The sequence below is a fragment of the Puma concolor genome, chromosome B3, assembly GCF_028749965.1.
Source record: "Puma concolor isolate L17-30 chromosome B3, mPumCon1.1.hap2, whole genome shotgun sequence".
In the NCBI taxonomy this organism is placed as follows: domain Eukaryota; kingdom Metazoa; phylum Chordata; class Mammalia; order Carnivora; family Felidae; genus Puma; species Puma concolor.
The window spans coordinates 28,469,569-28,494,644 of record NC_141672.1 but is presented as its reverse complement, the minus strand read 5'-3'; the positions used below and the strand labels follow the sequence as shown (position 1 = coordinate 28,494,644).

Below are 25,076 nucleotides of genomic sequence, written 5' to 3'. Positions count from 1 at the left end.
GGAAGCTGACCTCCATGTGAGGGGCCCTGTGGGGGGTCCCTGGCTCGGAGCCAAAGGCCTGGCCGAGGGGAAGGGGTGCTCTTCTGAGCTTCCAGTCTGTCAAAGGCAGTGGCTCAGGATGGCTGCAGCCCAAGAGTGGAGAAGTAGGAGAGAAGTGCATCTCTCCTGTAAAGTGTGTCCCCTGAGGCTGGCCCACAACGCCCCCTCCCTCCCCGTGACCATGCCAGAAGCACATTCTGACCAGACTGTCCTCCAGGGGGGCCCAGGCCTCAGGGAACACACTGCCAAGGGCAGCTGCCTCAGCAGGGCTGTTCCACCCCACCCCACCCCACCCCTGTCCATGGCTTCCCTCCAAAGCCTGAGGCCGGCCCCTGCCCACTGGGTCCCTGTGGTTTTGTCCTGAGCCGCCTCAAGTGACAGAAGTGGGGAATTCCCCCTCCCACAACGCCACACAACAAACACACACAGGCCTTGCAGGTCGCGGGCAGGTGGGAATCTGGTAGTACGTGGTTTGGACTGAAAAAAGAAAAAAGAAAATTTTTCTCATTTCATGCCAAGGTGTTCAGGAGAAGACAGAGGAAGATGGGAGGTAAAAGGAAGAAGAAATCGGGCAGCATCTGGGAATCCCCGCCCGCGCCAGCAGCCCAAGCAGGTTTGGGATGCTGCAGCCGGGACGTCTGGCCCAAAGGGCTGGGAGAAGCCTGGGAACCCCCATTCCTCAGGGGCCAGGGGGCCAGCACCGGACTGAGAGTGGGACGGCCCTGGGGGAAGGGGAAAGGGAGTGTGCTCTTGAATGTGAGGGTGTTCGGGGTGGCTGGGGCCAGGGCCCCCAACTTTGAGGCCAAGATTCCATCTTGGGAACCCATCGCGACGGGAGGAGCGGACCCCAGGGTTTTGCCTGAAGCAGCAGGGGAGAAGACACTCCAGGGTGCGGCAGGAGAGGCCGGAGCCGGCCCCAGGGCTGCCCTGAGCACAGCCTCCCTCTTCCTGTCCTGCTTCCACGTTTTTGCCGTTGAGGCCCACTGCTGCGGCAGACACACTCCCCTGGGAAAGCTGTCTCCAGACTAGAATACTTTATTCAAGAGAATCTGGCTTGGCAGCTGGACAGCCACCGAGGGGCGGCTTGCTCCACGTCCGGCCTAGGGCCGCCTCTTTGCTTGTGTCCCTGAGAGGGGCAGGTGGTGATGCCTTGACCGTAAAGAACAATGTCCCAGCACGAAGCAGTGCAAAACGTCAGGACAGACTAGGGCGCGAGGAGTGGCAAAGGCCCCCAGGCAAGCATCGTTCTCTGGGGACGGCGGATCTCCAGGGTGCGGAGCTGCTGCCCAGAGGAGGAGGAGGAGGAGGACGCAGAAGGACCCCTCCATCCCCGGCGTGCCTTCCCCTCCAGCCTGGGCCCGGGCGACAGAACAGGCTCTTCCGCTCCTGCCGGGGCGAGGGGCTCCCAAAGCCAGCGCTGTTGGTCCACACGGTCCAGGGTCGGAACAGGAGGCAGGTCCCATTCCGTCTCCTGCTCCCGGGAAGCCCGCCGGGCCCTGGCGTGCCCTTCACAAAGCCGCGTCTGCGCGCTTCTCCCGCAGCTGAAACACACATGGGTCCGTGGCTGCCTTCTTTCTTTCTCTCACGTTCTGTTTAAGGCACTGAATTCCTGAGGGTCCTGTCCCTCCCTGCCCCTCATCCTGGAGGAAGCAAATCATTCAGCAGGGATACAATTGGCTAATAAATAGAGGGCAGGTGTCAGCAGGGAGGTAACTGAGAGTGTGACGGTAATAAATACAGGAGCCGGGTGGGGGTTGTCTGTTTTCTGAGGGGCTGGTTACCTCCGGGGAACAGTATTGCCGCACCTGCCAGAGACCAAACACAGAAAGGGGGTATCAGCACCCTGTGAGGGCAGGGTCCCTCCTATGGGAGGGGGGACAGGCCTGGAGGGAAAGCTTGGACAGGGAGCACAGGGAGATTGCAGCACTCCTGGGTCTCTGCTTGCACCGAGGCCAAGAAGCTAGGAGTCACCCTTCACCAAGCACTTACCCACGTGCCCAGCCCTGTGCTAAGCCCTCTTTCATTGCCCTTTAACAACATCCCATGAGGAAGGCCCTGCTATCATTACCCTTTAGAAGACAAAACAAAAACAAAAAACAACTAAGGCTCAGAAAGGTTAAGAAACTTGCCCGAGGTCACACAGCTAGTCAGTGACAGAGCCAACTTTGAACCCAGCCTGGCTTCATGCAATAATGCCTCCGGTTACTCTAGGACCACAGTCTTCTAACAGGGGTACGGGCAACCCTAGATGTGCATGAAGATTGTCCAAGGGGTATGTGAGTATTGATGGTGTTAAGAGAATCAGTTTTCAGCCTCCACATGTCCTCTGCCTGAAAACTGCATGAGAAATTGCCTGAGGTCTGTTTCCCCACCACCTTGGTCACAACTGCCCCGCTCCCTTTAGGAAGGAAAGAAGCATCTTGTCCTTTCCAAATCCAGCTCAGTACTTTGCCCCAGGATAAAACCAGTGGGGTGGGGACAGTGACCAAAAGGACAACCTGAGATATCCATGTAGGTGCTGAAAAAGGAGATATGGCCAATGACCAGGTAACCAAGGCTTTCGCAAGTCAAGTGGTTTCCAAGTCTTCGCTTTCAACAAAATTGAACAATTTAACCGAACTGTCAGCTAATAAGCCAAGAGAAGTAATTTTTGTTAGCAGATCACCTTGAGGCTTTTGGCAAATAACTTGGAAGGAGTTCAAATGATTGTATGACATCTAGTCCCATTTACTTCTTTCTGGGAGCATGGTTTCTCAACCTTTCCCTCTATTAAAAAATGAAAATGGAATTAATGCTGAATCCTGTCTCAGTCTGGCAGGAGGTAACATTCATTAGTGGATTCATTAACTAATTAAAAAGAGGTAGCCACCATCATCTCATTGAGATGCATTCCCTGTAAGATTGATTATACTTTTATGTTTAACATTTATTAAAATATGACATATTTGTGCTGTTTTGATCAACTGGTACTACTAATAATTACTGTGATAACTTATTCCAGGAAAGGACTTAGTTTAGAGTTTTCTGTTCACAGGAAAATGAAAACAATTCAAATTTATACACCATTGTGATGGCAGATAAATGTGACAAGGGGACACATAATGGACTTTTGAACATTAAAAAAAATATTAAATTAGGGGCGCCTGGGTGGCTCGGTCGGTTAAGCATCCGACTTCGGCCCAGGTCATGATCTCACACTCCGGGAGTTCAAGCCCTGCGTCGGGCTCTGTGCTGACAGCTCAGAGCCCGGAGCCTGCTTCTTCGGATTCTGTGTCTCCCTCTCTCTCTGCCCCTCCCCTGCTCACACTCTGTCTTTCTCTCTCTCTCTCAAAAATAAATTAACATTAAAAAAACAAAAAACAACAAAAAAAATTGGGCTGAAATTCTGTGGGGGAAGTAGAATGGAAACACAGGTTCAAGTTAAAAAGAAGCAACGTAAACATGCAACTATTAAAGCAAAGCGTTCACATTTGTTTTTAAGTGCGTGATGGGAACTCTTAGGGTGGCTGATTCTATAGGATGTACCCAAAGAATTATATAATGACTTTATTAAAACATTAATAGTTATAACATGCCAGAAACGATATCCTATGTAACTATTTATAATTTTGATGAACTTCTAATTTTTCAAGTTCAATGTCAACTTAAGAAGTGAGGGAGCACGTGGGCTTTTGAAATTCTCTCAGGAGATTCCCAAATGAGATGTTTGAGGACCACTGTCCTGGCAGATGGAGGAACGGGACACTTTCTACGTGGGGCTGCCTGGCAGGGGCTGGGGGTGGGGGCGGTGCACACAGACCACACTGCCAGCTCTTTCCCCAAGTCCATGCCTGGGCCCAAGGGGGAAGCGAGGGCTGCACACATTCAGGAGACCGGCATCCCCAGCACCCCTGTCTTCACAGGGCCACTAGGAAGTAGCCCCAGATGTGTTTTCAGTTGTGAGAATATTTTTCACTAGAATGTAAGCACTATAGGAGCAGGAATCATGTTGGTTTGTTCATGGAAGTACCTGGAACACAGTAAGTGCTTGGTAGATGTGTGTAGAATGACTGAATGTTCCCCTCCTTCTACACACAGAGGAAAATGAGGGTCAGAGAGGTCACGTGACTCGCTAAAGGCCATGAAGAGACTCAGGGCTAAGCCTGATGAAGAACCAAGTTCCCCTGATGCTTCCTGGGCCCTAGATTCCCTAGGAGACACTTGCCTGTTCTGCCCCAAGACTGCCCTGGCCTTGCCTTTCCCCTTCCCGACCACTGATCCCTGCTGGCAGGGCAGGGGCCCCCTCTGGCCCAGACTCCTTGCCATCCCTGGTCCCCCCCTCCGCGCACTCACAGGTGGCAGTCTCTGGGTCTCTGCTTCTCTCTCTTCCTCTTCCCCCTGCCCTTGGGTCTCCTCCTGCAATAAGCCAAAAGCGTCAAGACAAAGTGGCTGGGGGCCCCCATGCTAGGACAGAGGCTGGCAGGCCCGAGAATAGCCCGGAGCCCCAGCCAGGCCACTTACCTTTCTGGCTTCATCTTCTCCCGCAGAGGCCTGGGAAAACAGACAGAGAGACCAAGGGACAATCAGGAAACCAGTAAGTAGGGGGCTCCCCACCACCCAGGCACCTCTCAGACATCCAGCCCTGGTCCTGCGGTTAGTGTTGACACCACCAGGGGGCAGAATGGAGCCAGTGAGGGAGGGATGGCCAGAGGCCTCTGGACTTCAGCTTCCACTCAAAGCTCCTGTGACCCCACCACTAGAATTAGGAACCTCCTCCTGGGGCCCCTTCCCACAGCCTTGTGCACTCCTCAGCCTCTTGGCATCAAGTCTGTGGACTTGCGAGTTTGTTCTCTGCTGATTTTCTCTGTTCAGTTCCTTCCCTGGTACCTGCCCTTCCCCCCAGAGTGCATGCTGGGAGTTTCTGCAAGGACAGTGAATGAGGGGCAAAGCCATGGACTGGAGGGTGGTAGCCACCAGCTCAGGATGCCTGTTGGGGCACAATGGCCACCCCCACCCTGGGGATGTATGACACTGCGGGCGACAGCAGGGGGAGTGCGTGAGGGGGTGACGCGAAGGGAGGTGAGCACGAGCCCCACAGTCACCAGGCATGTCCTGGTTCTGCCTCCAGGGCTGTGGCTGTTGGCCCAGAAGTGAGAAGAAAGGTGTCCCTGTTGCCCAACCCATTGGAAGGGAACAGGGCCTCCGTCTTTCCTGGGAACGGGGGTGGGGGCGTGGGCAGTATGGTAACAGTCGGCTTTGGGGCCGGGGCAATGCTGCCCTAGGCTGGCTGTCGTCCTTAGGAGCCAGTGCAGGGTCCCAGGGCATCTTGGTACCAGGGACTGCCTGGTCATGTCTCTGCCATCTTGGGCCAGTCAGAGACGGTCTGTGAGCCTTCGTCTCCTCGGTCTGCCTGCCCCAAAAGAGTGGCTGTGAGGGCAGAGGTGACGTAGAAGGTGAAATGTCACCATCTGGCACTGTGCCCAGGAGGGTTCATTACTGAGCTATTGTTACATGGCTAAGCCCTGGCCAGGACGGAAAGGAGGAAATGGATTGAAGCAGGGCCTCCAATAGAGGTAGAGTGAAGAGGGCCTGGAGCCTGGGCTCTGGTCCAAAAGGGGCGGCCCGAGTCCTGGACAGGAGGCAGGGCAGCAGTGGGGCTCCTGAAGAATGTGGTTATGGCCATGAGAGGCAGCATGAGAAATGGCAGGCTTAGGGATTATATAGGCTGGGGTTCCCTGACTAGCCTCGGTTTACCTCATTTGTAAAATGGGGATGACAATAGTACCTGCCTCCTAGGGTTGTTATGAGAGGAGGGACCTTGTCTGTCTTGCTCACCACTGTATCCCAAGCATCTAGGGCAGTGCCTGGCATACAGCAGGCACTCAATAAATGTTTGTTGAATGAATGAGAAAACATTCGAGTGCCTAGTGGGGGGCACAAAAGAGGTGCACGCAATAAACGGTGCTTCTCCCCCTGTCTTCTGGCCTCAGGGCAGGGCTCGGGACCTCTAGTCTGGTGCCTCCATCTATGTATGGCCCAGGGCACCAGGAGAATGGGTTCCAGCCCATGTCTCTCCTCCCTGAGCCTGGTTAAAGTGCCAGGTCTGCTGCTCCTGGTAACTAATGTTCAGGGTGCTCTGGGCAAAGGCAGCAAGACTGCTGGTTAGAGGCTCTGCCAGGCAGAGGTTGGCTTTAAAGAAGCCACTGACTCCTTCTTTCTGCCACTTTTCTCCTGCCAGAGCGTATCCCTGTCTGTGCCCCTCAGTCCAGTCGCCCCTTCCCTGGGCGCCAGCCTGGCCTAGGACTAAGTCCAGGCCAGCAATGTCTTAGCCCCAGGCACCTCTTCCAGGGCTGTGGCGGCCCCCTCCCACCTCAGGGAGGGGGAGAGCGCACCCCCAGCCCCTCCAAGGCTGGGACGGACCCTGGCTTCCTCTGCCCCTGTGGCTTCTCAGGCAACTGTGTTCCAGCTGATGGGACCACTTCCCCGGGCAAAACTGGCTGATGTGGAGCATAAAAGGCAGCTGCCACTGGTCCCTTATTTCCTTCGTCTCCCTCAGCCAGGAAGACAGCGTGGGAGGGATGGGCAGCCACTGGGCTGAGGCTCCCAAATGAGAAGGGCCTGTCCCTGCCGCTCCCCGAGGACCTACCTGCACTCGCAACGGACGTGCTGAGAGAATGTCAGCTCCACGTAGGAGGGCCGGTCCTCAGAGTGGATCTTCAGGAGCTTCCAGGAGAGAAAGGTTTGAGGCCGGGATTGGAGGATGGCCCCTAGGTTTCCAATAGTCTCTCCACCCTTCCCCCGGGAGCAGGACCTGACTCCTTGTTTGCCACCAGCCTTGGGATCACATACTCTCATTGTGCTTTGAGTCGGGGGCAAACAGCCCTCCCACCTGCATGTGGATCTGAGGGAGGCCCCTGTCCCTCCTTCCCCGGGGCCACCAGCATGGCAATAGTATAGGAAGGGGGACTCTGCTGTGGAGTCAGAGCGACCTACATACAGTCTTGGTTCTTCTACCTGCTGAGCCAGTGAAATGCCAGCTCTGAACCTCAAGCGCTTCATCTGTGAAATGTAAATAACACTTGCCTTGAAGGATCACGTGTTGAGGTAACAGAAGTAACATTTAGGAGCACCTAGCTTGACCTTACTAGCAAGTGCTTAATAAACAACGGGTGTGTGTGTGTGTGTGTGTGTGTGTGTGTATGCATGCCCATGTGCACACACACAAAGCTCAGGGCACCGAATGCTCCTGGTATACACGAGGACTGCTTGCATCTGAACAGGTTTCCTTTCCAAGCTCCACCAGACGTCCTTGGGTCATGGGGTAGGACCAGGCTAGAGCCCTTGGAGTGGGCTCCAAGCTGGGACGGGGCTCGTGAAGGGGGGAGCACTGTGCTGGGGTGGGGAGTGCCGGGGCCTCAGAGTCAGTTCCGGTCCCGGGACCTTGGCCTGCTCTCCTCCCCTCCCTACCTGCATGGTGACATTGACCGTCTCTACGGGCACGCAGTGCAGGTTCTCATCACCACAGCAGCCGGTGCAGCGCAGCAGGGAGATGCAGGAGGGGCTGAACATGTGCTGCACCTCACTGGGGTACTCCGACACGATGTCCACCAGCCTCTCTAGCGCCCGGCAGTAGCTGCGGCCCCACACTTCCTGGAAGGGCACCACTACAGGGAGGCACAGACAGCTGGGTCAAGTCAGGAGGAGCCTGCCCCTCAAAGGCCCAGTGCCAGCTCCCCAAGCCGCGCAGGGCCTTCCAGGTTCAGCCCGCACTCCCTCCTCCAGGAAGCCCCCAGCCTGTATGAGCTCTGTGCTCTGAACTCCCGACATGATGCCTCTGGGAGGACTGCTGGACCCCTAGCTCCTCTGCCGGACAGAAACCACAGTGGAATGGAGTTTCTCAGGGTCTGGCCTCTCTGCTCTGTTCTCAATGCAGGCACCCACATCTGCCGTGGCGCCCCTGGAGCTTTGAGGAGCGTGTGTCTTGGGGGCTCCTCAGGCCCTCTGGGCCTTTCTCAGGCCTGATCGACTGCTTCCTCGATCTTGGGGAATTTGCAGAGAACAGTCAGTTCTGCATGACTGGCTTGTAGAGTCCCACAGGGAGGGCTGGCCTCCCCTTAGTCCTTATTTTCTGCCCCTCTCTGAGCCAGCTCCTCTACTCGGCAGCCAAGGCCACGGCCAGCAACGTGCCCTGTCCACATCACTCTCCATTTCAGTGGGACCAGCCCTCACATCAAGCTCGGCTGTATCACCATTATTCCCACCTTCGGGATGTGCTCTTTGTCCCCTTCCTGTTCCTAACCAGATAAAGCCCACTATCTCACCTCCTCTCCGGAGCCTTCTCCAACTTTCCCAGTATGAACAGATGTTCCTCCTTTGAGCATAATTTGGCCCCGAGGTTTTACCTTATCTTGGCCACTAGTGGCTCTTATCTCCTTTACAACCAAGTCGAGGCTCCATGAGGACAGGGACCCAAGCACCCAGTAAAAATAGGCTAGGTAATTATTGATTGATTAGATGACAGTTCACTGAGGATTATCAGGGACATCCCTGACCCCCACCACATCCTAGTGGTTGTGACCAGGATCTTTTGTCGGCTCATCTGGAATCTCTCAAAAGATGCTCCTTCAGGCGAAGGCCTGGGGCCTGGTCCCAAACAGAGGCTCCCAGAAAGTGAGTAGCCAGAGTTAGGAGATATGGCTTCTAGTCCTGGTCCTATACTGGCTGTGTGACCTGGGGGAGGTCACTTAACCTTTCTGGGTATATCAGTTTCCTCAGCTGGGGAAAAACAAGAAGGCTGGGAATAGATGGTTGCTAAGGTCTCTCTTGGCTCTGACACATGGTTTGGGATTCTGTGCTTGCAACCCAGCCCAGCCTTGAGACCGTGGGCAGAGAAACATCTCTAACTCTGGGTCATCCTGCCCTATACCTGATGGTTGTCCTCAGCTGATGGGGAAGGACAGGGAAGCTGGATCACCTGGGGGACCCTGCAGCCTCTGCCCTAGAGCAACGGCCACTCCTAGCAGCCCCTCACTTCCTTCCATGGCCTTTCCTAGGAGGCAGAAGGGGCCGAAGTCCATTCCACTGAGCCTGGAAGGCCGTGAGTCTCAGGGTAATCTCAGAGGAAAAATAAACTTCAGCCCTAGCAGGGGCCCTCGGGAAAGGCTGCAAGCTGGTGGAAAATACCCGAGGCGGTGTGTCCACGTGGAGCTGGCCAAGGCGGCCACAGAGGCAATAAACCGTGCTTATCTGGGCGTCTGCTGCTGCATTCTGCCCTGTCTGCTTAGGGAGCACTAGGGGCTGGGCCCGGGGATAGGAGGGGGCCCAGATGCCTGCCCTGATCCTACCTCTCCAGCCACAGGAATACTCTCCCTGGACACAAGTGGGACATAAGCCCCTCTCCCTGTAAGCGCCAGCCTTTGCAGTGCAAGGTCAGAGGAGCACCCCCCTGTTGTAACTCCATGAGCACATGTTTAGTCTAAAATCCACGAGCACTATGTAACTCTGAATGTTTCACCTCCGCCGTGGACAACATAAATAACAGCAGAGGGACAGCCGGCTGCCAAAGCGCCACAGACAGCTCAGTCTCCTGCTCTGGCACTGGCCATCAGGGAGGGGGACAGCAGCAGGGAAGGGGCACCTCAGCCCCCTACCATTCTACGAACAGGCTCCCACCCCGCCGGGCTGCCAGGGCCACGGCCAGGTTAAGCAGAGCTGCCCGGGCCTTGGCGGCAGAAGGGATTTCCTTTCCTCGCCCCCACACCTCACCATGCAGACTACGTCATCAGGACCCAGGCTCCATGGGCCACATGACCAGACTGTGTAGGGGAAGGGGCGGGGGGCGAGGGGGGGTTGGCTAAGAAGGAGGCGGGCTTTGTCTGGTTTACCTGGCAGCCACCAGGAAAAAGGGCAGTTCGTCCCTGGAGGCCACTGTCTGGGCACGCGGGAGAAACAGAGGGGGCTATGTGAGGGGGGTGGGCGAGGGGCTGGCCCCAGGAGTGTGGTGACCACTGCCAGATGTGGGCTGAGCCCCTCAGGAAAGAGCTCTGCTCAGCTGCTCCTGCGAGCACTTCCTCTGGCCCCCTGACCTGCTCCAGAGGCAGGGTGGGGGTGAGAGGAACTAGAGGCTGTGGCTTGGTCAGTCACCTGGCCAGGGCTGGGCGGTTCCATGGGGCTGCGGCCAGGGCTGCAACTGGGCTCTCAGCGATCTCTCGCCAGCCCTGGCGGCAAGCCTCCAATCTGGTTCCATCTGCCTATGACCTGGGATGGAGGAGACACAGGAAGGGAAGTGTTTAATCCCGACAGCAAGCTCCTGGGGAGGGGCCACAGATCTGGGCTGAGCCGCCAGCCACCAGCCTGAGTTCGGCAGGTGTCCTCTCCATGGCACTGGCGGGGCACACAGCCAGCCTGCCGAAAGGGACATGCTGCTCATGCCTGCACGGTCATGAGCCACGGGGAAGGCCGATGCTACGCACCCTGACTTTGCCACATCTATGGGGGCGCGTCTGAGGCTTTAGGTGGCCCCAAGGACCTCTCTGAGCCTCAGGTTCTCCATCTATAAAATGGGGAGAAAATGAATGCCTTCCCAGTTCACAGCCTGTGGCCAGCGCAGAATTAGAGGGACTGCCCAACACTAGTACCATGAATAGTAGTAGCAAAAATCAACGTCTACGGTTGCAAAGTAAAGACCCTTCTGTCTCTTGTCTGATGTTAGCAGGAGAGGATGGCATTTTCAGATTGTGGTAACTGGGGTCCAAAACTCATGGTGTTTCACCTGGCCACAGTCCACGCTCCCTGGCTGATTAGGCTGATAGGATGACAGGGCAGTGGCCCTAATGAACTGTCACTTCTAAGCCTCCTCACCCCTGGCCACGGGAGATATGTACTCCTGTGTCTCCTCCATGGGAGTCAGAGAATCCCACATGCTGGGAAAAAGAACGTCGGATATCATGTAATCTAATGTTCCTATTTTACAGACGAGGAAAAGGAAATTCAGACTTCTTTGGTACCTGTTGCTGAAATACACTAAAAGCCTCAAAAAGGTCATGGGGTGGAGACGGCTGATGGGTCCCTCCCCAAGTCCCAAGAGAATAATATTGTGCCAGAGCCAGCGGGCACAGCAGGGTGACAGGGAGAGTGTCAGTGAAGTTAAGGGCTGCTACCTCCCTCCAGCTTTTCGGTGCCCAGGAGAGGCTGGCCACCAGGCAGACAGGGCCCAGGGGGAGGGTGTTCCCAGCTCTCAGAGGCTACCACGAGTGTGCGTGTGCACGTCCCTACACGCTCCCTCTCCCACAGCACGAGGGGAAGCCTCAGTAGCGATGTGTGGCTTTGCCGCACGTCTCAGAGAAGCTGGGAGGGAGGAGCGAGACAGGGGGCCTGGCATGGGCCTCCTGCCTTCTGCACGTATGTCCCTTTGGCAAACGACACACCCTTTGAACATTCCCTCTTGATGCAACCCCGGGGTGAGGGGCGGAGGGGCCAGGGAGGGCACGACTCATGTTCTGTCTGTTTGTAATCAATGGAAAGGCCTGGTCAGATCCCTGCAGCTCTGCCAGGGCTGGGCTTCTGGGAAGGTCCCCTCACCCCTCCCTAATCCTCTTGACGGCTTGCCCACGGCAACCAGCTCCTGGATCCCTAGTATGGCTCCTGGCACTCACCGCCTACACTGCCCTCCAAGACCCCATCTGCCTCCTTACATTATATTGGGAAGGGGCTCTGAGCCAACTGAACAAACCCTGGATATACTGGCCCCAGCCTCACTGTCTGCGTGCTGGGTGACCCTGGCCCAGGAGTACACACCTCCCTGGGCTCCTGGGTCACAAGAGGAGGATCTCTCAAGCCCTGCCCACTTTGTCAGCTAGGATGTCAGCCAGCTTGCAGACTCTCCCCAACTTCATATCAGCTTGTACCCATCCTTCATGCCAGCGCCTTAGTATCCTCTGCAGAGGACTGGGAGGGGCGGGCTTGGTGAGCATGTGCACCCCCAGCCCAGCGTGCTTACCTTCCACCTCTGATGAGCCATTCCCAGCAGACAAGGCCCACTGCTGTGGACAGAAAAGGGCAGAGATGAGGGGGTCCACCTTGGGCTTCTGTGCTCTGGGGCCGAATTGACAAGAGCATAGAGGCCCCTCTGAGCTCCTTGCCACCCGCTGCACACGCTCTGCCCTATCTCAGAGCCGCCTCTTTCCCAGTGCAACTAAGATCTCACTGGACCCTGTGTGGATCCCACCCTTTTCTCTGGCCTCAGTTTCCTCATTTGGATAGGGTGGAAGGCTACGGGCTTTTGCAGACCCTTGCCTTCTATGTCTCAAAGATCCTGCAACCCTTAGGGGTCTCCCTTCTCCCCAGCCCCAGTCCAGCCCTGCTGGGCCCTGTGCAGCCCGCCTTGGCTGGGTGCCAAAACCCCGGGGTGGGGGTGGGGGGAGGGAGGAGGTGATCAGCTGGTGGGAGCCGAGGGGCTGGAGCGGGTGGCGCCATGAGCTGGTGCTGCCGGTAACGTTACACCTCTGGCCAGCCCCGCAGCAGGCAGGCAGTGGCCGGTAGTGGGGCTCTTCCGCCCCTGCACGACTGCCCAGCCCACCCGCTCCTGGGTTGGGGCTGGGGACTCCTGGGGCAGCAGGACAGTGCAGTGGGAAGGGATCTCATTGGCTTTGTCAGGATTTCACTGCCCAAGCTGGCTCCCAGCCAGACTCACCCAGCTCCTGGGAAAAGGGCCCTGTTCACTTCCCCAGGCCCTGCACTCAGGAACTCTGACTGCCCACCCGGGAAAGAGGGCACAGCAGGACCTCTTGTCTCACCCTCAGCCCACCCAGGAGCCCTGGGCTCACCCAGAACCCTGGTGGGGGCAGGGCCCAGCCTCCCCACCAATGGCCTGTTCCGCTGGCTTCCCCTCCACCAGGCCAGGTCAGAGGTCCTGGGGGCGCCTGCCTGGTCATGGGGCCTCGACCCTGACCACAAGGCCAGGGACCCGCCTGGGATTAGTGGAGAGATGCTTTTAGCAAAGCCACCAGGGCTCCAGGGGCCAGACAGGAAACCTCCCTCCCTTCCCTGTGGCTTCCCTGCCCCCGCCAAGACAGACCCCGGAGCTTGAGTCTGGGACAGCCCAGCCTGAGGTCTTCTCCCAGAAGATGTGGTCCAGCCTGGCTCCTGGGAAGTGTGTGGACATCCATGGAGGTGCCGCTCCCAGAGTGGGTCTGTGATTTCAGAGCCCCTGCCCCCAGTGCTGGCGGCTGGGAAGATAAGGGGGGGGCCAGGCCGGGGCTGGGATAGGTCTTACCTGGGGGGGCACAGCGGGCAGTGCCAGCCCAGCCAGGAGCTGCAGGAAGCAAGTGAACAGCCTCATGGCAGGCATCTTCTCAGACGTCCCAAGCCAGGAGGTTCCAAGGAAAAACCACCATGCTCGGCCCCCTGGGGGAGCCCCTGGCACAGGAGGAGAGGACCTCACTGCTGCTGCGAGGTCACCGCAGGTGGCCCGAGCATCCTCTGGAAGCCCCGGGAGCCTGAAGTCCGCAGGTAGGGCTGGGGCTGGGGCACCTGATGCGGAGCGCCGGGCGGGGCGGGGCGGGGCGGTGTGGGGCAGGCGGGTCCCTGGGGAGGTCCCTTCGGGCGCCCAGCGCGACCCCAGGGCCTCTCGTGGAGGCCAGTGGAGAGGCAGCCTCCTCCTCAGACAGCAGCTCCCTTCTGGGACTGCAGCCTGTTGGCGACTGGGTTTCAAGGGCCGTGAGAGGGGCGGGGCCACAGGCCAGCCCCGCCCACCGTCGACGAGGCCTGGGAGCGGCCCCCTCGGGTGGCTGCCGCTGCGGCCGCGCGGACCCGAGAGCGCCCGGCCCGCAGTGCGCGGAAGGGGCGCCCCCGCGGCGGCCTCTCCCGCCCCGCCGCCGCCCAGCCCGCAGCTTCCCGCGGGACGCCCGTGACCCAGGCGGCACCCAGGTCCGACCCCGAGAGGGGCCGGCGGCTGCGCTCCCGCTCCTCTGGGCTGGCGTGGGTGCGGGCATCCAGGTAGTGGAGCGCAACATTTGCCAGCGAGGCTCCTGACTGTCGCGGCCCCGGAAGAGACTGCAACTCCAGACCCCTAGGAAGGCAGCAGTTTGGTCTGGCCTTTTACAGTGCCACCTATGCCGTCCCCACAATCCCCGGGGGCGAAAGGCTTGTTAACCCCATTTTGAAGATGAAGAAACTGAGGTTCCCAGAGTGCCCCTGCCGGTATACGTCGCGCATGTACATGCACTCTTGAAAAGTGTGCGCGTGTGTTTTTGAGGAATTGAGGGAAACAAAATGCAAGCCACGTGACTCCAGAACTGTCTCTGCACCCCAGGCACCATCCTCCTGGTCAGGCACTCAGACAGTAGGGCAGCCCAGCTGCGGGCACCTGGCTGAGGGTCCAGCACTGTTTCCTCCTGTGGGAAGGCAGTTTTCTCAGGCCGCTACATGTGGTTTGAGAGTGGCCTAGTGCAGCATTTCCTCCCGATCCCAGGAGACGGAAATCTCCGACTCAGCAGGGGTCTGCCTCTAGGGATCTGTGTGCGTCTGTGTGTGCACGCGTGGGCACTGGTGCGTGACTGTGGAGATCCACATGTGCTTTGGGTCCATGTGGTCTGCGTGCGTATGTCTGCCGTATGTATGTCCGAATGCGGCTTGTGTGTGGGTCTGGTCTCTCATATCTCTGCATGCCTGAGTGATTACGTGTGTGTACGTGTTTCTTCTGTGTCTCCAGGTGTGTTTGGAAGTGTCTGAATGTGCCTTTCAGTAGGATTGGGAATTTGTATGCCTGCCTGTGTCTTTGCGTGTGGATAAATATCCGGTCAGGCTTCTGTGTATGACTGTGCATCTCTGTGCATTTGTGTGCGCCCTGCCATGGTCCTTGAGCGTTCATCACCCCACCACTCTCCATGCACAGCTCCCTGGCTGCAAGAACCCGACGGGATTCAGGGATTGGCCTGGGCCTGGGGCTGGTGGGCACTGTGGGAGGGGAGAGGCCTGGGGGGCAGCCCCTACTGCTCACATTCCAGCCAGGAGCAGAGAGGCCAGGGCAGCCCCAGCTCTCACCCCAGTGACCTCTGTGTCCATTGCCTGCCTGCCCACCCACGCAGGGCTGCCGGAGATATTGCCTCCCTGCCTGGCCAAGCCCGGAGGTCCAAGAGCCAGCGGCCAGTCATCCGCCAGCTAAGCGGGGGCCGCAAGGAACTTTCTGACGAGCTCCAGCATGTTAGGTAGGATTCATGGAGCTGACAGACTCCTTTCTGGGCCCAGGGTCATGGTGGAGGGTGTCTGGGCATTGCTGTGCATGTGTATGGGGGTGAGCAGATCCGTGCGTGCCTGGATCATATATGTTTGTCCATAATGTCTGTGTGGGCATAGCACATGTGTTTATGTGTGTTTCTTATTTTGGATTTGGATTTGTGTACGTGGGCACAAGCATGTGCTGTGCATGAGTGTGTATATTTAAATATCTGTATTGTATATGGCTGTCTATAACTGAATGTTTTCAGCACTTATACATTGGGCATATTTGCCTGTAAATGTGTGTGTAGGGATGCATATGTTATTTATGTGCATGTGTTTGTATTCATTCATTCTTTAATTTGACACATATTGCTTCAGTCCTACTATACTTTAGGCACTGGCCCAGGTGCTGGGGGTGTGGCGCAGGGGTTCCTTCAAGGCTTCGGTTCATGAGGGACAGGTACAGACAGCTGGGGATGCTGTACCCTCCTTCGACACTCTTGAGTGAACGGAATGCCTGGACCATGTCTGTGGTTCCCACAAGTGTGCCTGTGTTTTGTGTTTTGTTTTTTTGTTTTTGTCACTAAACTGGGGACCACACCCTTCTAAACCTGGCTTATTGGGTTGTGAGATGAATTAGCTACGGTAGGCTGGGGGCCGAAAGCAGCGAGACCCAACATTTTCATGGGTTAGACAGAAGCTCACTCTTGCTCACATCCAGTCCAGGGCGGGCGTGCTGGTGGCTCTGCTCCCCTGGATCACGGCCCCAGTCCTTACCAGCCCTATAACCTAAAGTGACTTCCGGTACTTCTCAGAGCCCCCCCCCCCCCCCCACTGCCTCCTCCATCCCAAGTGGGAATAATGCTCCTGTCGCAAGTCAGGACTAACAGCCTGACTTCTGATTCAACTTTGGATTCTTATTAGAGATACAAAAACACTCCTGTTACAGGGCAGGGTCTTTGCCATCACAGACATGAGACAGATAGAAAATAAAGAATTTTCTGCTTCTGCCAATTGCAGAGGAGCAGGATGATGGAGGGACTGGCTTGTCCGCGTGAATGTGTGCGCACTCCTTCCTCCGCCTCCCATGCCCTGTATGCTCCCCATCACCATCCAGGCGATCGGGCCCCAGCTGTCATCAAGGCCTTTTGAGTAGACCCACCGGCAGAACCAATGCTCGAAACTCCACAGGGAACTGGTTATCACCGCAATCACGCGTTGTTGCCGGGAAAGAAATGGTGTTCAGTGAGCACTTACTATGGGCCAAGCGCTGTGCCTGGCGCTTGAGCCACTTCAGCTCGGCTGAATGCCACCACAACACTGGGAGCTCGTTTTCGTGATTCCCATTTAGAATATGGGAAGATGGAGAGGCAGGGAGCTGAAGTGATTTCCCCATAGTCATTTAGCTACTGAGAGAGCAGCAAGGTGAGGGTCAGCCTAAGTCTTTCTCCAAGTTCTGTCCAGTGGGCATAAGCTTTCTGTGCCAACCAGATTACCTACCTGGAAGGTAGGGCCCGTGTCTTGAACGTTTTTCGGAGGCTTCCCCTTGCTGGAGCAGAGTGGGTGCTTGACAGACTCTGCAAGGTTGACGATGTATGGCAGGGAGCAGCCCTCACCCAGGCCTGGAGCCGACCCTGTCGCAGGGAGTCGGACAAATATAGGTAAACACAGGGTCTGGGCCATGACAATAGTCACCCTGAGAAGCTGTGGGTTCTAGTCCCGCACACCAGGCCGCCAGGCCGGCCCCTTCCTCCCAAGGCCGTCCCAGCACACCGGGCTTCCCACACCTTGCATTAGTCATGGTTTTAGCCTGAAAACACCTGCCTCGACCCATCCCAATTTCCTGCCTTTCAGCTTCCTGACTCATTTTCCCATTTTGGCCTAGCCTTTTCATTGTCTTGATCCTCTGAACTATTTCCCAACTGTGACTTTTCCTACTCCCTTGATGACAATTCAGCATCTGTCTCAGGTGGCACGAGGTAAGCACACTCCCTGTGACCTTGTCCCTGAGCCCCAGACCTGGCTGTGGCACAGGTGGGTGAGAAGTAGCATCTCCAAGGACTAGAATCTCTCCCTTCCTGGCTGGCAGGGACAGCAGCAGCCGGCAGCTTGGGCCGAGGGCCTTTCCACTTTGTAGGCCGGACAAGCTGTAGCCACCAACTAGCCAAGGTCACCAGCAGGAAGCTGCTTGGTCAGTTTCGTCTGTCTTCTCCTCCTACCCCCTGGGCTAGGGTCTCCTGTGGGCCCACCTCAGCCTTAACACTGAGCCCCTTTCCTTCTCTCCATGCACTTTTTCTTCTTAAGTTTATTTATTTATTTTAAGAGAGAGAGAGAGAGAGGGGGCGCCTGGGTGGCGCAGTCGGTTAAGCGTCCGACTTCAGCCAGGTCATGATCTCGCAGTCCGTGAGTTCGAGCCCCGTGTCGGGCTCTGGGCTGATGGCTCAGAGCCTGGAGCCTGTTTCCGATTCTGTGTCTCCCTCTCTCTCTGCCCCTCCCCCGTTCATGCTCTGTCTCTCTCTGTCCCAAAAATAAATTAAAAAACGTTGAAAAAAAAATTAAAAAAAAAAGAGAGAGAGAGTGGGAGGGAGGGGCAGAAAGAGAGGGAGAGAGAATCCCAAGCAGGCTCTGCATCAGCAGCACGGAGCCCCGCGTGGGGCTTGAACTCACGCACCATGAGATCATGACCCGAGCTGAAGCCAAGAGTCAGATGCTTAACTGACTAAGCCACCCAGGCGCCCCATCTCCATGCACTTCTTCAGGCGGGCTTGTTAGCCTTGCCGGCCGCTGGGTGAGGCCCTCCCCATCCAGGTCCCCCCAGCACCTTGAATTGCCTCTCCATCACAGCACCCGGCTCATAGTCTCATCACTGCCCAGCTGCTTGTCCGTCTTTCCTCAGACTGTAGGTCTGAGAAGGCAGACACCTGTTCACCCTTGGATTGCCAGCACCTTGTCCAGTGCCTGGCACACGTAATGTTTGTTGAGTTGGATCAATCCTCCAAGCACTCTCTCCTCTCCCTACAGGGAAGATGTCCCAAGTCTGCCCATTCCTTACCCAATTGTCCTTCAGTCTTCAGAGGCAGCCCTCCTAGACCCCATGCTCCATACAACTTGGGTGGGCCTCTCTGGTAGGGGTTAAGTGTGGGAGGACAACCTCCCATTACTATGTAATCACGCCCTGGGTTGGTCACCACAGCCCCGCCAGCCCCCGGGGGACAAGGCTCATGCTTCTGGCCAGAGACCAGAACCCAGTGGGGGGCCTGGGGTGGGGTCAAGTTGGAAAGGAGACCAAAGCAGAGCCCACGGGTGACCCAGCGGTTCCCAGGGGTGGGAAACAAGATGGCACCCGCCACGAGGGCTGCGAACAAGGGAAGCCAGGCAAGGTGCCCGCCGCCTCGTCCCAGGCCTTTGGGGCGACGCGTCGTCACCAAAGGATCGGAAACCTGTACTTTGGGCACTTGGCAGCCAGGGCTGGGTTTTTCGTGTTTTCTGTAATTATTTCCCTTTTGTTCTCCCTTAGTATTTAGTAAAGCCCTTTGTGAAAATGCCAGCTGGTCTCAGCTGCGCTAAGAGGATGACAAAGGGGTCCTCTGTGCGTGCTCGGCCTTCGCCTTTAACGGAGGGACCTAGCTTAGCGGTGACAGCAGAGTCAAGGACCACCAAGGGCAAAGGGAGGCTCTGGGGCCACAGCCAGCACCTCGTGTTCAGCAGCCTCTCTGACGCTGAGTCCCAGATTGGGCTTTATTGAAACCAGAGGGGCTGGAGGGCTGGCCAGTCACGGCTGCTTTGAGGGAGGGCATTTGTTCAGATCCCGATGGTGTCCAAAGCTCTCGAGAAATCCAGAGTCCAGGCACCTGCTGTGCTGCGGCTACCCAACGAGGGGGGCAGCCCCTCCCCAACTGGGGCCACTGGGCAGGCTGATGTCGAGGAATCGGGCTCACGAGCGGCTGCCAGAGCCGCCTCCCTCGCCTGCCCTCCCAGCTCAGGAGCCTTGCTAAGCCTTGGTCCCCTGCCTGCACACTGTCCACCAGGGTGGACGTCCAGCAGTCCCTCCCCAACTGCGGGGACCCTCCACGTCCTCCTCTCCTGTGACTACGCCCTGCTTCTCCTCCTGCCCCTCTTCTTCCCCCCACCATGCGTCTCTCAGTTGCCCTGGTGAGAGGAGCCTGGGAGACCTTCCTCCTCAGGAACAATCACCTCTTTCTCTCTGTTGTGTAAGTGATACGGGAGGAGAGGAAGCTATTTGTAACTAATCGGCTGTGATGTGGAACAGGAGCTCAGGGAGCCGACAGCTCGACAGCTCGGGGCTGTCCCGCCTCTGCGACAGCTGGGTGGTTGGCGATGGCGAATACGGGTCACCCTTCTCCTCCCCCACCCCAACAGGGAGGCCTGCGGGACGATGGCGGGCGGTGGGGGGGGGGGGGTACCTCCTGTGCACCGGGCTCTGTGCCTGACATGCTGAATATAAGGGAATCTCACAGGCACCTTTGAGGGAAGTATTGCGGCTCTCACGTTTCAGGCGAGGACGTGAACTTTGAGAGAGTGAATTCTTTCAGCGAGCAAGCCCCAGAAGGGAGAGGGATGGACGAGGACCAGCTGAGGCTGTTCAAGAAGGCGGTGTTGTGCGGGGGACAGAGTCTGCTTCTCCCTCACTACGTGACCTTAGGCTAGTCTTTTCAGCTTGCTAACTCCAACTCAAAGGCTGATTGTGTGGTTTAAATGAGAAAGTGGAAGTCCGTCACGTAGCACAGGGCCTGGGGACACCGTATGTGCTCAACAAATTCAGCTCTGATCATCTCCTGCAGAAAGGGGAAAGAGGGAAGCCAGATCACCCCCCACCAAGTTGCAAGCTGACCTCACCGTGATCACCAGGATACGGTCACCATAGATAGCAGGAAAACCATCCCAGGGAAGGCTTTTAGATTATTCTTCTAGATTGAGATAAGTCTTCTAGATTATTCTTCTGCCCTCCAAGGGATGGAGCTAACCTCAGGGTCCTCCTTCTCCATTGAGTGGGAATCCTGGGAGAGGATGGGAGAGAAGAGGGCATCCACCACCATCCGGCCCCTTCTCTGTGTCACTTAATATTAGGAGGCGGAGGTGAGTCTCGTTCATAGACAATCACAGATAATTATGAATGAGCATCTGAAAACCCAGAATCAAGGTGCAAAGCGCTCTGGGAACGTAAAGGGTGGGGAAGACGATGCTGGCGTGTGTGGTGTGTGTGTGGGCTGGCGGTGGAGAATCGAGATAAATATTGGATCTCCCTGGCCTGAGAATCCTGGCCTAACCCTGGCGTTAGCCACTGGTCAGGTTGTCGTGGGGGCCAGCCGGTGAAGCAGCAGGACTCAAGCTAACGACGGGGGAGAGAAGGAGCTGCATCTTCTTTGGGTTCTTTGCACATTCAGCCCTACTCAGTGCCAGTCCCTGGGCTCAGTGGTGGGGCCACCAAGGTGGTGGCCCTCGAGGAGCTTCTAATCCAGCGGGAAGGGTTTAATGTTGTCTTAAACCATACCAAGTCTGTGCAAACAAAACCCTACAAAGCGTCTGCCATGACTCACGGTCATAGGCAGGTGAGCAGCTCTAAATCTTAGATGGCCTATCCTCTCGAGGACTTTCAGGCTTCTGAAAGAGAATGTCCCAGAAAATTCCCAGGAGGTCCACAGAGGGGCAAGAAAGGCTTTGCATAGAGAAGGTAATGCTTATTCAGCGTCTTACAGGATAGATGGAAATTTATCAGGAATCGAAAGGCCAAAGGAGCATTGCAGTCAAGGGGAGGTATGGATTATTTGCTGAGGTACGAATTACTTGAGGGCCATCGAGGAATCTGGGGGTGGGGGGGGTGGGGGCTGGACTGTGTGCAAGGGAGGGGAGGGACTGTGTCTGGAGATCAGCAAGATCTGCAAGGGAAGACTGAGATCAGATTGTGAAGTGTTTTGAAGGCAGAGTTCGTAGTTTATTCCAAGGGCTCCAGGGAGCCATTGAAAGTTCTTGAGCAGGAGAGCGAAATGGCCAGATGTGTATTTTGTAGAAAAACTCTGGGCAGGTGGTGGGTTTGGCCTGGAGGCAGGAAGACTAGGTCTGTGGTCATCACGGAACGGAAAGTAGCCTGAACCGGGTAGTGGCTATGGGAGGAGATGGGACAGGACAGTGCTACCCAGTGCTACCCAGATAAAAGAAAGCTATCCAAGCTTTCTTTACAGCAGGCTATGGCCTGATGACTTAGTTCTGGCCAATCTCTGCCCCTCAGGGCATCTTAGGGTTCTGGGAATAAGTGGAAGCATTGGGTTTGACCTCTGGGAAGTCTCTTTAAAGAGAGAAGCATTTCTTGGGGCGCCTGGGTGGCGCAGTCGGTTAACCGTCCGACTTCAGCCAGGTCACGATCTCGCGGTCCGGGAGTTCGAGCCCCGCGTCAGGCTCTGGGCTGATGGCTCAGAGCCTGGAGCCTGTTTCCGATTCTGTGTCTCCCTCTCTCTCTGCCCCTCCCCCGTTCATGCTCTGTCTCTCTCTGTCTCAAAAATAAATAAACGTTGAAAAAAAAAATTAAAAAAAAAATAAATAAAATAAAGAGAGAAGCATTTCTATCTGCCAAGTTTTTGCCTGGGACTCAACTATGATGGTAGGAGCGTGTGCAGTCATCTTGGACCAGGAAGATGAGTTGGAAGGACACTGGATCCCTAAAAATTTTCAGGGTCACTATACCAGCCCCGGCTTGCTTATATTCAGAATTATTTTATGAAAGAGGTGAATAAACTTCTGTCTCACTCAAGTCACAGTTAGTTTTGGAGTTTTCTGTTAACATATGTGCTGCTCCACAGTTTGCCTTATAAAGGTGGGAAAAAAATGAGTTCCACAGTTCTACATGAGTTTTATAGAAAAAAGGCTGCATTCTTCCATGGCTTATCCTGGGGAGTGAGTCATATCACTGTTTCCTGGGGAGAACTGGGGCTCTCCCATTCCCCTGCAGTTTGAAGCAGGAATGGGGAGGCCACTGTTAAGGATACAGATGTGGCCCAGCTGAGCTGGACCCGCCTCACCAGCCACATCCCTCCCTTCCCAGCGCTCATCTTCCCCCAGAGAGCACAGGAAGGAAACTGTTGGGGGCGAGGGGTGCAGAGGGGAGCCAGATTAGTTCCTCTTATGGTTGGATTCCCAGGGGTGGAGGAGACAGAAAGTCTAGCAGAGCCTTCAACAGACAGACAGTGGACCTCCAGCTGGCCCTTTGGGCCCCAGGCTCTTCTGTGAGTCAAAGAACATTTGGCTGCTTCTCCAAAGATCCTCCTCTGCCCCCAGCTCCCCTCGTCTTGGAGAAGAACAGGGGCTTTGAGTCTATAACCCTGGAGGCTCTAAGGGCCAGCACTGCCTCCTGCCTTGAGTAAAATGTAAGGGGCAGGAGCAGAGGGGCAGTTGGGGTAGAGGCAGACATCTACAACTGCACTCTCCACCTTGCCAGCTCTAGCTTTAGGTCAGGAAACCTTCAGGGAGTCCACTTCTCCTCAAGTGCTAATCAAATGCTCCAAGATGACCTCACATACCTTGAATCACTTCCCTATCTCTCTGCCAGGAACCTGCAGGAGCGCCTGAGAACCTACACTTACTGAGCAGTTACTATGTGGCAATCTCACATGCACACGTCTGACCTCATTCCATCCTCACAACAGCCCTGAGAGTTAGCACCGGCCCCTTTTTAGTGGAGGAGAATGATAAGCCACAAACAGATTTAACTTATCTCAGGTCACCCAGCTAGCGAGTGGCTGGGCTGGAACTTGAACACTAGTTACGTGACTCCAAAGACCAGGCTTTCTGTGCTAGACGTTGCTGGGGAGTCTCGGGGGCAGGCTGGGGGGCGTGGTGCTATGCCTGAAGTCACAGGGGGTGGTTTCCAGGTCCTCCCAAACCTAGATCAGTTTGTGAAGGAGGAGCATGGTCCTGGGCATCCCGCCTCCCAGCTCCCCTGCGTCCCACCCCATCTCACCGCCCCTTCTTTTCGTCCTACCCTGTCTTCACTTCTCAGTATCTGCACTCAGTCTTCAGTGACACTGGATTTGTACTTCGACCAGTAATAAAATTCATGATCCCTTATAGAGATTTGGTGATTCCAACCCCCTTTCATATACTTAGTGGGCTGAAAACACCCCTGTGAGGCATCCAGTGAGGAGATGGAACTGAGTTGTCTGGGGCCACGCAGCTGGAAAGGGACCTGGACCAAACTCGGTTTCTCAGCCCTGACCTCTGACCTCAGGCCTTTCAGCACTCTTTGAATGCCACCTACCCTGTTCCAGGCCCCCTGCTGGGTACCGGGGCCTAAGGCACACCCTTGGCCCCTGACACACTCAAAACCAGCAAGATTAGGAAGAAAAGCTAAGGCGTCGCCCCTAAGACCCAGAGCTGATGTAAGTTGCAGTTGGGGGTCGGGGTTGGGGGTTCCTCAGAAGAGTCCATCCGAGGGACCACTCCCCGCCTCTCTCCAGGGGGAAGATGGCACATTCCTGATGCTCGCCATATCCAAATATCACCTACACTGTTGTTTATTTGTTTGTGTATACTGATTCATCTTAAAACGGAACTAGCTTTAAAGGAAACGTCATAGCACTACCTTAGGAAGGTAACTGTAAAAATCAATTAAACTCTAGGTGGTTGTTGCTGGTGAGGATTCTGAGCCTGGGGCCTGCTCTCTTTTTGTTTATGAGGTATGAGAGACACATTAGCCCCTAACTGAGGCTTTCTCCTTGACTCATCAGGAGGATGGGAAGAGGATTGGAAGGCAGATAATTTTCTCACTCCATGATTTCAATGTTATTAAAGACTAGCCGAAATGATCACAAACGTGCCCCAAATTGGGGCACCTGGGTGGCTCAGTCGGTTAGGTGTCCAACTCTTGATGTCGGCTCAGGTCATGATCTCACAGTTCGTGGGTTCGAGCCCCGTGTCGGGCTCTGCGCTGGCAGCATGGAGCCTGCTTGGGATTCCCTCTCCCCTTCTCTCTCTGCCCCTCCCCTGCACATGCGCTCTCTCTCTCTCTCTCTCAAAATAAATACATACGTGAAAAGTTAAAAAAAAAACCAAACACATGCCCAAGTCATCTCATATGCTGTTCATACTTTAAGAACCAGTGGCACAGAAAAACGAAACTTCTAGCGCCTGTGGTCGGGGCAGGTATGATGTCTGGGGGGGTGGACCCCACGGGGCAATATGGAAGGGTTGTGTCATCTTCTCTCTAAAAGAGGACAAAGGATAGGTGGGCTTCTCAGCTTTGGTATATCCTTTTACAACGTGAAAAGAGAATTTTTTTTTTTTTTAAGACTTTGAAGCTTGCTGTCTTGGGAGGCCCACAAGACCCCAGGTAACTTTCCTCTCTGTTATGGCTGAGAAAGCTCAGTAGACTAAGTTGCAGGGCCTACCTAAGCACATCCAGCAGGTTACCGCACAAAATACTGAGCAGACCCGTAACGGTCCTCTCTAGAGCATTCCCCGTCCCTCGATAGGTGAATGCAGCATCCTTTGTGCAGAAAACCTGTTCCCCATCAAAGAAAACCCAGTTCCGTGGAGGTTGGTCCTGGGAGAAGAGCTTCTGAGGAGCCATCTTGGGATTCTGATTTCGGCCCTCGAAACTAGGTTTGCCTTCCCTTAGGGGTGTCTCACTTCCTGACTCCCACTGATCCCACCCTGTTGGTTCCAGTGGGTGCTCCGAGGAAGGGAGGACAAAAGGGCCACAAACACCGAGGGAACAGGAATTGGTCAGTGCAAGAGCCTGAGACGTTTCTGTTCCAGTGTCAGGGTCCTGGTGGCCTCGGTTCCAGGCCTGTGCCTGCTTCCACATGTAGGGCTCATCTGCTAGCCTA

At 55.9% G+C, this 25,076-nt stretch overlaps 1 protein-coding gene across 3 annotated transcripts; it reads right to left on the bottom strand.

Moving 5' to 3' along the window:
* Positions 1-1,058: 1,058 nt before the first annotated feature.
* On the bottom strand, positions 1,059-13,790 carry PGF (placental growth factor). Of its 3 annotated transcripts, none has more exons than XM_086709254.1 (7): positions 13,292-13,790; positions 12,017-12,059; positions 7,486-7,682; positions 6,665-6,741; positions 4,540-4,569; positions 4,372-4,467; positions 1,059-1,844 (listed from the first exon to the last, which is right to left on the bottom strand). In XM_086709254.1, exons 1-7 carry the CDS (start codon positions 13,364-13,366, stop codon positions 1,817-1,819), a joined length of 546 nt encoding a protein of 181 aa, XP_086565380.1. In that variant the 5' UTR covers positions 13,367-13,790; the 3' UTR covers positions 1,059-1,816. The 3 variants fall into 3 exon arrangements, with proteins under 3 accessions (XP_086565380.1, XP_025775620.1, XP_025775623.1); XM_025919835.2 differs by having other exon boundaries at positions 4,372-4,434; positions 13,292-13,752; XM_025919838.2 differs by lacking the exon at positions 4,372-4,467 and having other exon boundaries at positions 13,292-13,735.
* Between the last annotated feature and the right edge of the window lie 11,286 nt (positions 13,791-25,076).